This window comes from Pleuronectes platessa, chromosome 5 (assembly GCF_947347685.1).
Source record: "Pleuronectes platessa chromosome 5, fPlePla1.1, whole genome shotgun sequence".
Taxonomy (NCBI): domain Eukaryota; kingdom Metazoa; phylum Chordata; class Actinopteri; order Pleuronectiformes; family Pleuronectidae; genus Pleuronectes; species Pleuronectes platessa.
In genome coordinates this window covers 10,816,167-10,832,255 of record NC_070630.1, presented here as the reverse complement: position 1 = coordinate 10,832,255, position 16,089 = coordinate 10,816,167, and the positions used below count along the sequence as shown (strand labels likewise).

General features: G+C 46.5%; 3 protein-coding genes across 3 annotated transcripts; 1 reads left to right on the top strand and 2 right to left on the bottom strand.

The window, feature by feature from the left end:
* Positions 1-1,135: 1,135 nt before the first annotated feature.
* Positions 1,136-4,310, bottom strand: neu4 (sialidase 4). The gene is made up of 4 exons (XM_053422726.1): positions 3,888-4,310; positions 3,488-3,724; positions 2,741-2,996; positions 1,136-2,287 (listed from the first exon to the last, which is right to left on the bottom strand). Exons 2-4 carry the CDS (start codon positions 3,686-3,688, stop codon positions 1,287-1,289), a joined length of 1,458 nt encoding a protein of 485 aa, XP_053278701.1. The 5' UTR covers positions 3,689-3,724; positions 3,888-4,310; the 3' UTR covers positions 1,136-1,286.
* A 5,809-nt stretch (positions 4,311-10,119) lies between these two features.
* Positions 10,120-12,546, top strand: wdr53 (WD repeat domain 53). The gene is made up of 2 exons (XM_053422727.1): positions 10,120-10,637; positions 10,725-12,546. Exons 1-2 carry the CDS (start codon positions 10,149-10,151, stop codon positions 11,388-11,390), a joined length of 1,155 nt encoding a protein of 384 aa, XP_053278702.1. The 5' UTR covers positions 10,120-10,148; the 3' UTR covers positions 11,391-12,546.
* srprb (SRP receptor subunit beta) lies at positions 12,380-15,926 on the bottom strand. The gene is made up of 7 exons (XM_053422735.1): positions 15,660-15,926; positions 15,239-15,333; positions 15,057-15,134; positions 14,890-14,972; positions 13,886-14,022; positions 13,747-13,801; positions 12,380-13,481 (listed from the first exon to the last, which is right to left on the bottom strand). The coding sequence occupies exons 1-7, from the start codon at positions 15,832-15,834 to the stop codon at positions 13,271-13,273; spliced, it is 834 nt and encodes a 277-aa protein (XP_053278710.1). The 5' UTR covers positions 15,835-15,926; the 3' UTR covers positions 12,380-13,270.
* Positions 15,927-16,089: the final 163 nt, after the last annotated feature.

Sequence of the window (16,089 nt, the reverse complement as noted above, 5' to 3'; positions counted from 1 at the left end):
GGGGCGGCAGTGAGGAAAGATCCTGTTGCTGTTTTCCTGCCACGATCTGTTTATTTCCTTTTTATTCATCGCTTAGCAAAACAATGCGACTCTCTCAAGCTGTCAGGCTCCAAGTAAAAGAAAGAGTTCTCTCATTCCAGCTGCTGCTCATGACGCAGGACGAGTTAATCTGTGAACCTGATGAGCTGCAGCCTCGTTCTGTCTCCACAATGTGTTTCTGAAGCCTAATGAACACGTCCTGGGAATTTTAATTAGCTAAAACACAGATTCTTAAAAAGTCAAGACCCAGAAGAAGAACGGGACTCAGATGAGCGCCATGGCTGAACCAGCTTACACATGACTGGCAGGTTCCTAACTTGGAATGCATTTATATAAGGAAAAGAAAGTCACAGGTCAAGACGACAGCTACAAAAAAGTAAGCGTGACTTAAGACACAGACGACAGAAGATTCTCCCAGCGGATTTGCCACGTTCTCAAATCTACTTTGTAAAAACTTAAATTCTTCATGCACTGAAAACAAGATCATATTTTTTTTCATCCTGTTTTATAAAGTTTCTGAACAATGTGTTGTGTTTTTTTTGATGAAAAATGAATATTACCAGTGGAAACACAACGATTATCTTAGTGTTTTACAAAACAATCCCTCCACAGGGTCAAATAAGAACAACTGGATCTTGCAGTGACATTGTTTTTTCGACTATCACACCCCCCCCCCCGTTTAGCTCAGTTGATAAGTGATGAGAGGAAGAGGAAACTGCAGAGAGAGAGAGGCCGAGTGCCCTGGGACTCTTCAAACTGCTGATGAGGTGGATAACACGTTCACAGATATGGTGGATGTTGTTTTGCAGAGCGCTGACTGTCTATTCTGCTCTAGTGTTCCTGTTAAAGAACTTTACCTCCATTCTGAATCATTATTATTGCAGAAATGAATCCTTATTTCACTGTTGAAATTATTTTCACAGTCGCTGTTTCTAAGGGTCTGAAGTGAAAGGTATAAACATCAGGTTTCGTCGAAGCAAAGTCCAAAACCCCAGGAGTGGTGACACTGATTTTATTATTTTTCAGCCCCTGAATTGATAAATTGTCTAAGTATTTCAGCCTTAATCACGTATTTCTCCTAATAAATGGAGAAAAGTAAGTTGGGTGAACTTTATTGACACTTAACATGTTACAAAATCACAATTCACTGAAAAACAGGGGAACACTTCAGTCATTCTACTGTTAACAATATTCTGTAACACACGATGGATGTACTTTGTGTAGAAAGCATTTATTTGAAGACACGTTTAAGACAAAGAGCACATCTCGGTCAACTTCCTTCTCCTCTTCTTCACATGAGGCACTGGCTGGAAAGCTGTTTCAGGTTGAGCATCACTATCACATTTTTGTTTACATCCGTCACTGTCATCCTGCCGCTGCCCATTCCTCGGCAGGTTATCGATGAGCTCGTACAGGGTGAAGATGCTGAAGCAGATTTCGTCGTAGGCCGTTCTGGCTCCACACTCGAACAGGCAGGCGAAGGCCACAGCGGGCGGTGCTCCAGGTGAGGGGGGCAGCTCCAGATAGGCCAGGTCGGAGTAGGCGCTGGGGCCCTCGTAGATCACCCAGGGACCCCGCCAGCTGTCTGGGTCACGGGGGAACAGGCTGAGGAACACGCCCAGATCCTTGCGTGCAGTGGTCCATGTTGGGTGGGAGTACACCACCCAGGTGGGGGTGAGGAAATCTGGGGGAGTGACGTGAGAAGGTGACAAAGTGCTGGTGGAGACAGAGGTGATGTCAGGAGTGGAGGGGATGGTTTGATCGGAGCTGGTCGTGCAGGATGTCCAGTGTCTGGAGCGGTGTGTATGTTGGTGGGAGTGTTGGTTAAGACCCTGGCACACGTGTAACGGGGCAGGAAACCCAATAATGCTGCCATGACAGCCATTTCGAGGCTCCACCAGCCGCTGCACCAGCTGCCCCTCCTGAAACACAGCCCCGTCATCCAGACTGAGGGCCTGCACCCGGTAGCCGAGAGGGCTGCGAGCGTTGCAGTACAACACGTTGGTCCCGTCCTCCTCGTCCACAGACACCATCTGACACTCCACGCTCTCCGGGCCCGGCACCGCCTCGCCAAATCGCCAGGTTCTCCCATGGGTGTCGCTGTGGAAGCAGAAGGCGTGGGGGGTGGTCTGGCAGAGTTGTCCGAAACACTCCTTGCACTCGATGTGGTAAGCGTAGGCGGGAATGAGGAGGCGGCCGGACTTCAGCTGGATACCGTGGCCCGGGCCGAGAGCGAAGGTCGCCCATTCTGCAAGAGAGGAAGGGTGGAAGGAAAGAAGGAAGGAAGGAAGGAAGGAAGGAAGAAAGAAAGGAAGGAACGTGTTGTTATCATTTTTATACAATTAGCTGAAATTAAGGATCATTGTGTGTTTTTGTTATTTTAGAACGAGCCCTTTATATCTTCACTAAGAGCAGATTCTGTTCTATGGAGTCGGCCATGTTGCACATGTCATGTTACCTGAAGGCTCCCATAGGTTCTTATACACACATAGAAAGTTGGGGTGAGGGGAGGGGTATTCACTTGGTTGCCATCTACAACCTCACTCAAATTGTATCTGGATGTTACATCTTTAACAAAAAGTGCCAAGTTTTTAACTTTTGATATTTCCATCTTAAAATGGCAGTTTTGTGTGTAGTCCTCAGATTTGTTCAGAACAACCCAGTGGACGTCTGTTTAAGGTTGAATGACTTCTTCTCTGACCTTTGATGGTGTCTCCTATGACTCTCTTGGTCAGGTCGGTGACGGTCGTCCAGGTGTCTCCGTCGTCATTGCTGGAGATGTAGCAGAGCCGGGTCACGTTCTTGCCGGTCACCAGCTGATGAGCCTCCGAGGTGTGGCCCAGGATGGCGATGAAGAACAAGTGGAGGGTCCCTGTGAACTCATCGTACACCGGGCACGGGTTCATGGACCGGTGGCCCGCCAGGTGGGCAGAGCCCAGGACACGCATGTCCTCCCACTACAGCAGGGAAAGAAAGATGTAGTAGATATTATAGTGGAGGAGATACAGAGAGAAGATTTATAAATAATGTGGGACATGAACAAGACAAAAAAGGCAAAACTACCGAGCAACAGGTTTTTACAAATGACACAATCGATTTCCAATCCAAACTCTTGACTCTTTAATTCGGTTTCCTTCATTTATTTTAACTTTAAACAAGCTAGCCTAACATAATCGAACATTATGTCAAAGGCTGTCTCCCATTCATTTCCCGTTTGTTTGCTGAGACAAAAATGAGACCCTATCCCTACCCACAAATGATGATAGATCAAATACTAAGCCCAAAATATTTTAATTAGAAACTTCATTCCGATCAGACGTTAAAAGAATTTACATCAGCCCACTAATATATTTAAATATAATTTGCAATGAACCCCAAAAAGTGCTTTTGCTTTTCACTGAGTTAAGCTGCAGCAGATCGATCTGATCTTCAAGTAAGCGCCACCAACCTCCACATAATTTCTGTAGAAAGTGCCTTTCCTCATGACGAGCAGGTGAGCCTGGGCGTCTGACGGGCTGAGTCTCTCCTCACAAAAGGCCAGGAAGGACCTGGAGTGGGACAGGTAGAGCAGCGCCGGCACTCTGTACGTCACCCCGTTCGGCTCCTTGTGGAAAAGCACAGACCTCGCTGGGAAATAGGGCGACTTCATGCTCCCTGATGTGTGGACGTTATAGCTCCCACTCGTCTGGAGAGAGGAAGCAAGAGCAGAAGTCCCTCATTGGAAAAGATCAAAGGTTCACAATTGTTTCAAACCTGTCTTAGAATAATAATAATAATAATCAGATACACTCGACATTCAGGCTGTCACAGTCTGCTCCTCTCCTGTCTGCTGGTATTTTTCCACTCACCTGTCTCTGCTCCACTCTGTCAGCCACACCTCCTCATCAGGCCAACTCTCCACACCTGTGACAGCCCTGGCTGCATTTAAGCCTGCTCCTGTCTCTGCTTCAGAACCAGATTGTCTTGTGTTATGCCTGACTTCCAGCGTGTTTCCCCCGGACTGATCACCTGTTGCAGACCCCGCCCTTCCTCGTCTTCGGCTGGAGCCGGTTTCTAGTGATGGCGAGATGAAGCTTCACGAAGCTTTGAAGCTTTCCATCCAATTGGTTCGCTCATGGGCCGAAGCTTCATGGTCCTTCATTTGCTCTACTGCGCCATCAAGTGGACATTAAATGTAATGTAATTATAATGAAACCATGGCTTTGGTGTGTGAAGCTTTGAATTGAATAAACGAATTAATGATGTTTGTGATGCCAATACACGTACACTTACAAAATGGATAACAGTTAATTTATTTTTATTTAAAAACAACAGCTTCTCAACAGTGCTGGGTTTCAGGCGGATTAATTTTTTTGAAATAATTTCACCTGCTTTAGAAACTATCATTTCACAGCGCACAGATAAGGGTTGGGGTACAAAGAAAAGATACCGCAAGTTTGTACGGTTAAGAAATAAATTATTTCCCCCCCCCCCCCCCCATATTCTATAATATATTGCAAGCAAACGCACAATAAAGTCCCAAGACAAGTAGTGTGGGGGGGAATCCATTGCGTTTCGCGGCCCCTTTTATTTTGAATCGCACACCAAACCCGCGAACCATTTCCTGAATCAGTGACGTGCTCGGCCGGCTCGCGAGGCTTCGAACGTCATCACATACGTCATCAACACCAGCCTCGATACGCGCTTCATAAAAATCCTCCTCGATTACTCGACACACGCTTCGAAGCCTCGACACGGGAGGACACATCACTGCCGGTTTCTTCTTCGTGGAGAAGAAAGACAAGACACTCCGCCCCTGCATTGATTATCGTGGATTAAATGACATGACCATCAAGAACCGGTATCCCCTGCCTCTCATCTCCTCAGCTTTCGAGCTCCTAGAGGGGGCCACCATATTCACCAAGCTTGACCTGCGCAACGCCTATCACCTGGTCCGGATCCGCGAGGGGGACGAGTGGAAGACGTAGTTCAATACCCCCACCGGTCACTACGAGTACCTGGTGATGCCCTTCGGCCTCACCAACGCCCCTGCTGTCTTCCAGGCTCTGGTGAATGACGTGCTCAGGGACATGCTCAACAGGGTCGTCTTCGTGTACCTTGATGACATTCTGATCTTCTCCCGCTCCAGAGAGGAACATGTGCATCACGTCCAGAAGGTCCTCCAATGCCTCCTGGAGAACTCCCTGTTCTTCAAGGCCGAGAAGTGTGTGTTTCACGCCTCGTCTGTCTCCTATCTGGGGTACGTCGTAGGGAGAGGGACCGTGGAGATGGACTCAGCCAAGGTTTCTGCCGTCACCACTTGGCCCACCCCTGATTCCCGCAAGCATCTTCAACGTTTCCTGGGCTTCGCCAACTTCTACCGGAGGTTCATCAGGGACTACAGTTCGGTGGTGGCCCCCCTCACTGCTCTTACCTCCTCCAAGGTGCCTTTCCTCTTTTCAGGCCCTGAAAACACGATTCACCTCGGCCCCCATCCTCCGAATGCCGGACCCTGAACCGCAGTTCGTGGTCGAGGTGGACGCTTCCGACTTAGGAGTGGGGGCCATCTTGTCCCAGAGAGCGGCCTCTGACCAGAAGTTGCACCCCTGCGCCTTCTATTCCCGACGTTTGACCCCGGCAGAGAGGAATTATGACATTGGGAACCGATAGCTCCTCGCCGTGAAGTTGGCTTTGGAGGAGGGCGAGACTGGCTCGAGGGGACAAAACTGCCGTTTTGGGTATGGACGGACCATAAGAACCTGGAGTACCTCCAGTCCGCTAAGAGACTGAAGGTTCTACAATGGGCCCACAGCACTCAACTTACCTGTCATCCAGGGATCCAACGGACCAAGGACGTCGTGCAGCGCCGGTTCTGGTGGACGTCACTGGATGAGGACATTCGGGGTTTCGTCAATGCCTGTTCCACCTGCAACCAGCAAAGGCCGGCTCACCATGCCCCTGCCGGTCTTCTACATCCTCTGCCTGTGCCTCATCGTCCCTGGTCGCACATTTCTTTGGACTTTGTCACCGGTCTACCACCATCCAGCGGCAACACTACTATCCTGACGGTGGTAGATCGGTTCAGCAAGATGGCACATTTCGTGCCCCTGCCCAAACTTCCATCTGCCAAGGAGACGGCTAAACTACTCCTTCTCCACGTCATCCGTCTCCATGGCATCCCGGTGGACGTGGTCTCTGATCGGGGTCCCCAGTTCGCCTCAGTGTTCTGGAGGGAGTTCTGCTCGCTCCTGGGAGCCACCGTCAGCCTGTCCTCAGGGTAACACCCCCAGTCCAACAGCCAGACCGAACGCAAGAATCAGGAGATGGAAACGGCACTACGCTGCATGACATCTCAAGACCCTACTTCCTGGTCCGAACAACTTCTATGGGTAGAATACGCCCACAACACCTTGACCAGTTCCGCCACCGGTCTCTCCCCCTTTGAGTGCACCTATGGGTTCCAGCCACCGCTTTTTCCTGCACTTGAGAAAGAAGCATCCTGCCCCTCTGTCCAGAGCTTCATACGCCGTTGTCGCAGGACTTGGACCTGAGCCAGGGCGGCTCTACTCCACTGGAATCCAAGAAACTGGCTCCTCGCTTCATCGGCCCGTTCGAGATCCAGGAGATCGTCAACCCGGTGGCAGTGAGGCTCAAACTCCCTAGATCCATGTGGGTTCATCCCACGTTTCAAGTCTCCAAGGTTAAACCGGTCCGAGAAAGCGCCCTGGTCCCTGCTGCGCCCCCCCGGGAGGAACATCGTGGACCACACCCTCATCAGGGACTTCCATCGACGCAACCTCACCCAGACGTCCAGAACCAGGCCACCTCCCAGACCACATCTTCCGACGGAGTCCCCGAACGACAGCGACGACGCCGAGGACAGGGCGGGTCCCCCCTACTCTGAGGAGGAAGACGACACTCTCCCCGGGACCATGGAGGTGGAGATGGACGCTGGACTCTCGGACAAGTATTAGCCCTCCTCCGGGCCCCCGCCTCCCACCCGGTTTGGTCCATTCGTCTGGGGACCAGTCAGCCACACCTCCTCATCAGGCCATCTCTCCACACCTGTGACAGCCCTGGCTGCATTTAAGCCTGCTCCCTTCTGTCTCTGCTTCAGTGCCAGATTGTCTTGTGTTATGCCTGACTTCCAGCGTGTTTTCCCCGGACTGATCACCTGTTGCCGACCCCGTTGATCCCCGACCTGCCTGCCTCGTCTCTGCCCTGGATATTACCTCAGCCTTCTGTCTTCGACCACGAGTTTCGCCTATTCCCTCCTGGTTACGCTCCTGCTCAGCTCTGTGGCTACACAGCTCACCACTGGACCTGTCTGCCAGCTAGGTAACCCATCAGCTGTTGACTTTACCTTCAGTGAGCGACACCAGGCTCGCTCCTGCTCAGATCTCGCAGATGATCACTGTGAGCAAAGACTTTTCACCCTGCCACTGTTTGAACTGTTAAAGACTGCAGTGAACAATAAAGGTCATTACCGACTGGTATTTCGTCTGCCTGTGCTGCTTTTGGGTCCTCAACATATCCGTGACACAGGCAAGTTAGAGGTCATTTTCTAACATGTTCAGTGTCACTGCAGCTCAGCAAGTCAACACTGTCTCAGGAGAACTAAGTCCTATAATAAGGACCTAATCATGAAAAAGATAGGTTTGAGGAAATTATTTATTCACTATAAATAAATAAAAAGTTGACATAAACATATAGTATCTACATATGTGTGAAGGTTTAACTGCTAGATGTAAAAGCAGCATTGCAGGGAGGGCAATGCATGTTGAAATAAATAGGTATAAAGTGTTAGTTTGGGTAATGTAGTAAGTTATGTATGGGGATAAAAAAGATTATATCCAGGTTATAGATAACAAGATTATACCACGAATCAAAATATGATTAAATCTCTATAAAAATGAAAAGAGTAAGTATCTGTGCAACAAGCTGAAGGAAAACATTCGCCCTGAATTGTATTGTACAACAAAAAGCTTTTTGAAAACTGTACATGAATGTATTCATGTCTATATGATTCGTCCAAATGCTGTTGGCATTAGAGGGTATTACATGGTTAAGATACATCTCTAATTAAACTTTAATTTAGGAGACACTGCAACAGAATCTGGCTCTGATCTGTGTCGTTTTTTAATGTCACTAAACAAAATCTGGAAAAAGTCCAATTTCTGAAGAAGCTAATTCATCTGTGACCAATGTGGATTCTGTTTGTCATCTCAACCGTTACATCAGCGTTCACACACTTTATCTGCCTGTTTTACATTTTCAATCTGCTCAGACCTTTAATTTAATCCCAATTCCCTAAATATGAATACAACTCCAAAAAAGATGCCACATACCTCAAGCGTCGGACATTACATGAGAAACCAAGCGTGAGTATGAAGAAAACGCTTGTGGGAGGAGGAACTGTTCACTCTGAATCGACCACAAACTGTCAAATAAAAAGCTGACAAATTTACACTCACAGCTCATCAGTGTGGCATCATCTGCGTCATAAGATGTTCTCCCTGTATAACATTACATATGGAAGATATAATACTCAGGTTATGAGCAGAAAAAGGTAAATGACTGCAGGGTACTTACACGACAACGCTCTGTGAGAACGGCTTCTGCTTTGTGAGGACAGTGTATGTGTTAGCCCTTGAATTTTGGGTTGTGTGTGTGTGTGTGTGTGTGTGTTTGGGGTTGAGGGGTTTGAAAGCTATGGCCTCTCTTCTCTCCATCCTCTATTCACTGCAGCAGTATGGCACCCTGCTCACTGACCCAGAAATGGACCACACTCATCACATCTACAGCTTTGGATGAATCAGATGAGAGCAGCCATTGTGGAGGTGAAGGCCGAACGAGGACACAGAGTGAACAATGACTCGATGATGTGTCCTCTGTGATTTTCTTTTTCGTGTTCCAGAGAATGTACATGAAATCATGATCTGTTATTGTCCTAACAATACGGCTGTAGCTTGTATCACCCTAACCCTACTCACTGGGTGTACATACATTATGTTTTATGGGATCACAAACATTCTTTGAGGCTAAAACAATGAACTACCTCTGTAATTATATTTAAAAACTATTCAGACTTGTTATGAGTGACTTATTTTTGCCAAAGGGTCATTAGATATTGAGCAACTAAATGCGACTCTTTGACATTTTATTTTCTCTATACATTGGTAGGGAATTGTTTTAAATATTGCATGCAATCAAATATCTATATACGAGTTATAAGATGGTTGTATATCTGAATTTGTAAATGTTTACTGGTAAGTATGAAATTACTTTCGTCCAGATGTCCTGCAGCCAATTTCGAGATGTGTTCAAATGGAATTTTTAATTGGAGCCTGATCATTAAGTGGTTTTAACTTTATTATTACATATATGATTTTATTAGTAAACTCATTTAGAGGCTACTGTATAGAGGAGAATCATGCCCACCACTTTGACTGACAGGAAACACTGGGCTATGATTTCCTTCAAAAAGGCAACATTTATTACCAGTTGAATACTTCAGGTTATATTATCATATTGTAGTTGAGGTAGATGGTAAATATATCAGCTATTCTTCGTTGGAAAAATGTATTTTAATGCTGCCTGAAAGAAATGCCTGTCAGACTCTACTCTGGGAAATGTGTATATATAATTATGACGTAATCACCCAGCGTCTCAGCCCCACATGTCTTCCTGCTGAAGTTGATGCTGCTCTCGTTAAGGTAGATTCATTATTTGGTTGTTACATAATCGATAATGACACCGAACCGATATAGATTATTGATTATCTGTACATCAACATGTTGGTCAGCGCAGCCTGAGCTACAGCTAAACATGAAGCTGTCTGTTAGCTCTAAGGCTAACGAGCTAGCCTAAGAGCTAACTGTGTTTAATCTGGTTTCACGTTTGTTTTCTTCCTCTGCTTCTTCAGCACTAACTCTACATACTTAGTCATTCATATGTAAACTAATGTAAAGCTTTGTATTTGAGTTTATTCCCATTTAAAGACATAATGTACGTTTTAACTTGTCAATATTCCTTTTTAAATCAGAGTGCTTATTTTCTCTGTAGTAATAATGTTTTACCTTCATCCATGTTGATTTTCTCCTTGTTAACTCACATTTGAAGGTGTCACCATGGCCAGGCAGTGGTCTGAGGGCCACTCCACCCCCATCCTGTGTGTTGGAGCTTCTCCGGGTCCTGAGGGCCTCCTCGCTTCAGGCTCTGAGGGCGGAGAGGTGACCGTGTGGAGCCAGGAAGGGACCATCATCGGCAGACTCACCCTCCCCGGGGAAGAGGACAGCACGAGTGTCGTGTTCTCACCTGCGGCCCCGGGTCAGCTGTACGTGTCTCACGGAGATGCTGTGAGCGTCCTCGACCCCAGGAACCTGAGGGGCCCCGTGGAGGAGTATCAGGGCGCGGGCGAAGAGGAGATCAATGCTTTGGCTTTAAATGACACAGGCTCAGCCCTGGCTGTGGCCGATGACTCCGGGGCAGTGCGGGTGCTGGAGCTTCCTGGGGGAAAAGTGTCCAGGACTCTTCGCAGACACACTAACATCTGCTCGTCTGTGGCTTTCAGGCCTCACAGACCCAACAACCTGCTGTCTGCTGGACTGGACATGCAGGTGAGGGAGAGGAGAGTTGTAAAGAATTCATGTCATCGACTTCTGTTCCATTTCTCCCCTTAATACTTTTAACATCTGTTGCTTCAGGTGATGCTGTGGGGTCTGCAGAAGACCCGCCCTCTTTGGACACTCAGCCTCCAGGACATAGCAGAGGACGAAGACGATCACCAGCAGCGTCCTGGTCAGCTTTTTAACCCACCACTGGCTCACTGCGTCTCAGTGGCGAGCTGTGGGAACATTGTGGGCTGTGCAGCAGAGGACGGTCGGGTGCACCTGATGCGGATCGGAAGCGGCTCTAAACTGGAGCAGCAGGGCGCAGTGAAAGCTCACAGCCAGGGAGCCTCACAAGCCCACTTTGTTAATTTACCCTCCCACCCGTACTGGCTCGTCACTGGGGGGAATGACGGCCTCGTCGCCCTGTGGGACCTCAGCAAGCACCCAGTCGTGGCTCCAGAGGAAAAAGCCAAACCTAGAGTGGTCCAACGCAGGAAGGGTAAGAACAAGACAAAGAGGAAAGAACCGTCGCAGGACAAAGCAGAGACGCCACTGAAGGTTGAAGCAGAGAAGGAAGAAGCGGAAGTGGAGGAAGAAGCTGCAGAGGATCTGACTGACGACAAGTCTGGGGCCAAACTGAGCATCAGTCACGGGGACAAGGTGAACTGGCTGTGCCCTGTGGTGCTGAGAGGAGAACACTGTGTGGTTGTAGCTGATCAGAGCTGCAGTCTGACTGTCTACCCTCTGTCTCATCTTTAGTCGTGCACTTTACACCATGTTCCTGAAGCTCTTGTTTTGGTCATGGCTTTGCTTTATTTGTTAGATTCAATGCTTGTTTGTTAGTTCTTTTGTCAGATTACAGAATCCTTTGTGTTGCTGTTAGGACCCGTCACTCAGCTGCTGCACGATTTGTCTGGTCTATTATCTGTGGCTTCTAATTGAGATGTGTTGATCTTTCTCCCCTTTAAGTCTGAACTGAGGGCAAAAAACAAATGACATGTGCACCTGGCAGGTCTGAACCCTAGACTGTATATAAAAATGTTCCAGTCTTGAAATTAAGCCTGAATATCCTGGACATAAACTGTGAATTAGTGGATAAGAGATATAGCTGCTGTAGTGAGGTCCCATCAATACAGACTCGACCAATCACAAGTCGTTTCACCCCATTTTCAAAGCATTAAATAACTAATTAAAGCAAACTGTATCATCTATCAAACCATCTTTGAGAAAAAAAATGTTTACCTGTATTTTCATTTCTTAGTTTAGTCCTATCCACTTGTATGGAGGGGACAGGGTTTGTGACCAATTCGACAACCAGTGGGCGATCAAGATGCTTTGGCTTGACTATTGTGTAGCCGACATGTGGTTAATCTTTATATACAGTCTATGAATTAAACTGCAGAGCCAGTATTGTAAGCAGATGTTTACAGCAGAGATCAAACCCCACAAACGCACCATTTAACTTAATGTGTAATAATTTTAATGCCATCTTCACTTGTTTGATTTGGCTCAGTGTGTGGTCCTATAAAAATGTCTTTGAAATGTACTTTGTCTGAAACTGGATTCTTTATATTTTTCTTTAATGTTGATGGTCTGTGAAAATACCACATTAGATGAAAAGAAATCTGCTTTTCATGTTTTACCAAGTCTGATGTGTTTCATAGAATTAAAAGGACGTGTTCCACTCCTGACCGGGTGCCAGGCAGAAAATAAAGCAGAGTGAAGTGAAAGATATTTGAAAACACACATCACACAGCAACACTTTTTAATTGCTCTGAGGAACAGTGGTGCAGTTTTTGAAATGAATGTGACGCAGCATCCTGTGAACTGACAGCCCGCAAATCCCTCATGTAATTATGCTAAAGCCATGAAATCTTTTTCTGTACATGGGTAAATTGTCTTTGCTGCCTAAGAATCTTTCCTAGCTCAATTTACTGTTTTACAGTTAAACAAGTCTGACTGTATAACACTACAGCACCATGGATTTGTCTAAACTGAGAGTGGAACTTTTTTTCTGTCACCAAGCATCAAAAATATATTGTCTGGTTTTAAAACACGCTCAACAACTACAGACATTTCATTTTTTTATGACTCGACAGATTCATACATTCATTGCAAATTCTTCCACACAAGTCAACCATCATTCTCCTGCAAACAAGCCAAACACTTCTCTTTAAGAACACTAGAAAAAAGGCACAACTCTGACTGTTCAACTTGATGAATAAATGCAATTCACACCTGTTTTCAAAGGTCAGATGAGCAAAGAGTTAGAAAATGCTAAATAAACTACGATACTTTCTTTGAACTGCAAACCACAGATGTATTTTTTCAAAATCCTTTTAAGCTAATTCAGATAAAGCGTTTTAAATATAATTGTTCACAGTAAGATTTGTATTGAAGAAGCACTGCAGAGCATCCTGACGCACAGCTCCAAGCTTTCAGTCTTTTTTGGTGTTTTCTCACTGAATATATCTCAAATGTTCTTCTAACTTTAATGTCATGTAAGGATAGGACCATGTTTGACTCCTGTCAGACCTCCACCGAGATGGATTTGTCCCTCTTGATTATTGAGGTGACAGTGGACACGGGGGTGACCAGATCTTAGGTCTGTGCCTCGGAGGATGTTGAGTTTAATCGTTTTACAGCTTAGCCAGGCTTTTCTCCAAGTTCTGGATGTCTGCCTCCCCCTCTTCACCCTTGCTACCGCGGGCGCTGCACTCCAGGAACTCCACCTTCATGGGCAACTGGCTGAACTCGAAGTCCTTGCCCTTCTTTCCCAGATACATGCTGCCACCAATGGAGCCATCCTGAGCGCTGAGGGCTGCGGAGCGAGTCACCCGCAAGGTGTTCCTGTGGGAAGATGAGACAGTGATGAGCGTCTGGATGGATTATAAATCTACAAGGTGACTGGTAACTAGGGGATTTAACATATTTGTCAGAGGGGATATTACTCATTCTATATCTGTTTTAATATGTATTTAATGGCTTTGCAGGAGCTTTATCAAGTCTTCACCAGCAGCCTGTTACAAGCTGGAGGTGTGGTGTTTGAAACAAGGACCCAGATTAACCAGATGCATCCTATAAAACATAACAGATAGCAGTGCATTGTACTCACAGTTCCTTTTCCAGCTGCTGCTGAATCAGTTTAGCTGATTTTGCCATGGTGATATCTACAGAACAAATACATCAGTGAATGAACAAGTAGTTTCAGGTGCAGGGTGAAACGTTATTTGTTCGAGAAAGGGCTTCTTCACCTTGTTTGTTGCACGCCACCAGGATGGCTGGACCATTTCTGGAGATCACAGAATCTGTCAACAGGACGTACAGGAACTCTGCCACATCCCTCACCTCCTTCTGGAAGATGGCGCTGTCCACTACAAACACGATTGCTCTGAAGAGATAGATGGCAAGTTAAAAATATTTAGATATACAGTACTAGAGCAGTAAAACTGGGATAGAAACTTAAGCAGCAGCTACTATTATAATTTATCACTATTTTCAAGGCAAGTAGGAGCAATTTACAGGGTTTCAGGTAGTTTCAACAACTTAAAGTTAAGACTTTTATATGAAGGAATATCAGAGTCCCAGAAAACTTTGACTTCCCTATAATTGAAGATTAGGTGAAGAAGTCTAATAGAGACTTTTACCCTCGAAGTGCAACATTATCTCAAATTACAGAGACAGTGGATATCCATTATCTTTCCCAGGGTCAGTACACCGAGATAAACTATGACCAGGGTGTTTGTAGACTTTCGTAGACATTTATCGGTTCCATGTTGGTTTGTTGTTTTATTATGTCAAGCTCATATCTAATATTGTTGAGAAAGAACTACAACAAAAGAAACTTCATAGACTATGTATGCTGCCAGAAAAATTCTCATTAAAAAAAGTATTTGAAAGCTGAACGGTAGCAAACCAAACTAGATTTAAATTAACGTTAACTTAATTAAGACATACCTAAACATATTCAAGCGCTAGTGTGTATTTATTTTTAAACATATTTCAGTTCTAAAAGTCAAAGTAGTGAACTCTGCAGACGCGCTGAATGTTTGATGATTCCACATTGTCAAAATATAAGAATTGGCTTCATTCACTCGTCTTGACTTTTGGACCATTACTCAGACATCGGATGAGGATATGGAATCTGGGAGAGTGTAGTGGTACACATTGTCACTGCCTTCTGAGGTTTTAATTGACTACACAATCATAAGAAGTCAACACATTAGCGGATATTTGTTTCTAGTTGTCCTGTTCTCACCTGGCTGCAGACTTGAACTTCTCCAGGTACTGAGGACGCAGACTGTCATGTCCCGGCAGGTCAATGAGAGTCCAGGTGCAGGCCTGAACATATGGGAGGGAGACAGGGGACAACTGTCAACCAGGCTTCTCGTGAAAGAAAGGGATGATGAACAATGGAGGACTCACCCTGTCGTTTTTAGCTTTGTACGGAGCACTGCTGTCAGTGATGGAGGTCTGTGTCCGCTTGAACTTGCCTGACAGCAGCTGCGGACACACGAAAAGCACAGACGCATCAGTCTCACACAGTCTGGCACCAGCAGGTCGTCCCGTCACACACACAACGTGGCGGGTTAGCTGCAGGGACTCACCCGGCTGAAGAGCAGCGTCTTCCCGGACTCGCACAGTCCGACCAGCAGCACCGCGCTGCGCACAGTCTTACTGCTCAGGAAGTACTTCAGAAACACTGACGGGAGAAACCACAGAGGTGTGTCACTGACTCGTCTTCACGTGAATTCTAAACCACTGTTGTCTGTTAGCAAAACGCTTCAGTTTGAATGAGTTCCGCAGAGAAAGCTGTACCACTGACAGTTAAGCTAGCAGGTAGCCTCCTCGCTAGCTAGCTCACGCAAAAGGTTTTGAGGCGCTAATTCCCGTATAACACAAAAACCATTACACAATAACAAAGCTGAACGTCCCGGTTACACAACAGCAGCGCTCTGTAGTAACACTTTGTAGCCGAGGGCAGGCTACCGCTGTGGGGCCTAAGCTAACATTATCATGCTAACTTACCACAGGTGATGACAACAACCGCCAGGGCGACGATCAGCGCGATGAGGAGAACCGGGTCCTGCTCCTCCAGCTGCTGCCGGAGAGACTCCATGTAGGGCTCGAACGGGTTGTCGGCCATTTCCATTTCCACGTCTGCCTTCTCTACCATGTTTCCCCCGGTGCTGTCTGATCCCATATGCCCGAGTAAAGCTAATCGCTGCCCTGCTACGAGAGTGGGACACGTCTCCTTGTGTCTGCCGGCTGCACAGAGGCTGTGGAGTCAACAGGGGGCGCTGCCGATCAGCACGTGTCCAGTTTATTCCCACTGTTTGTGGTTGAGTTTTGGAAACGGTCGAAACAAAACCAGGAAAAAACACGTTCATATAATTTGATTCTGTTTCATTCTACGTTTATGAGCTGGACAGTTGCTTAACTTGCTAAGTTTAATGTA

Bases quoted from the DNA above. Each gene is read 5' to 3' on its own strand.
- wdr53 (XM_053422727.1), top strand. From the start codon at position 10,149: ATGGCCAGGCAGTGGTCTGAGGGCCACTCCACCCCCATCCTGTGTGTT. The intron at 10,638-10,724 runs GTGAGGGAGAGG...CTGTTGCTTCAG, and splicing joins CTGCTGGACTGGACATGCAG to GTGATGCTGTGGGGTCTGCA.
- srprb (XM_053422735.1), bottom strand. From the start codon at position 15,834: ATGGGATCAGACAGCACCGGGGGAAACATGGTAGAGAAGGCAGACGTG. The intron at 14,973-15,056 runs GTGAGTCCTCCA...CCATATGTTCAG, and splicing joins ACAAAGCTAAAAACGACAGG to GCCTGCACCTGGACTCTCAT. The intron at 13,802-13,885 runs GTGAAGAAGCCC...TTTGTTCTGTAG, and splicing joins GGTGGCGTGCAACAAACAAG to ATATCACCATGGCAAAATCA.
- neu4 (XM_053422726.1), bottom strand. From the start codon at position 3,688: ATGAAGTCGCCCTATTTCCCAGCGAGGTCTGTGCTTTTCCACAAGGAG. The intron at 2,997-3,487 runs GTTGGTGGCGCT...TCCCTGCTGTAG, and splicing joins TCTACAGAAATTATGTGGAG to TGGGAGGACATGCGTGTCCT. The intron at 2,288-2,740 runs GTCAGAGAAGAA...CCTCTCTTGCAG, and splicing joins CATAGGAGACACCATCAAAG to AATGGGCGACCTTCGCTCTC.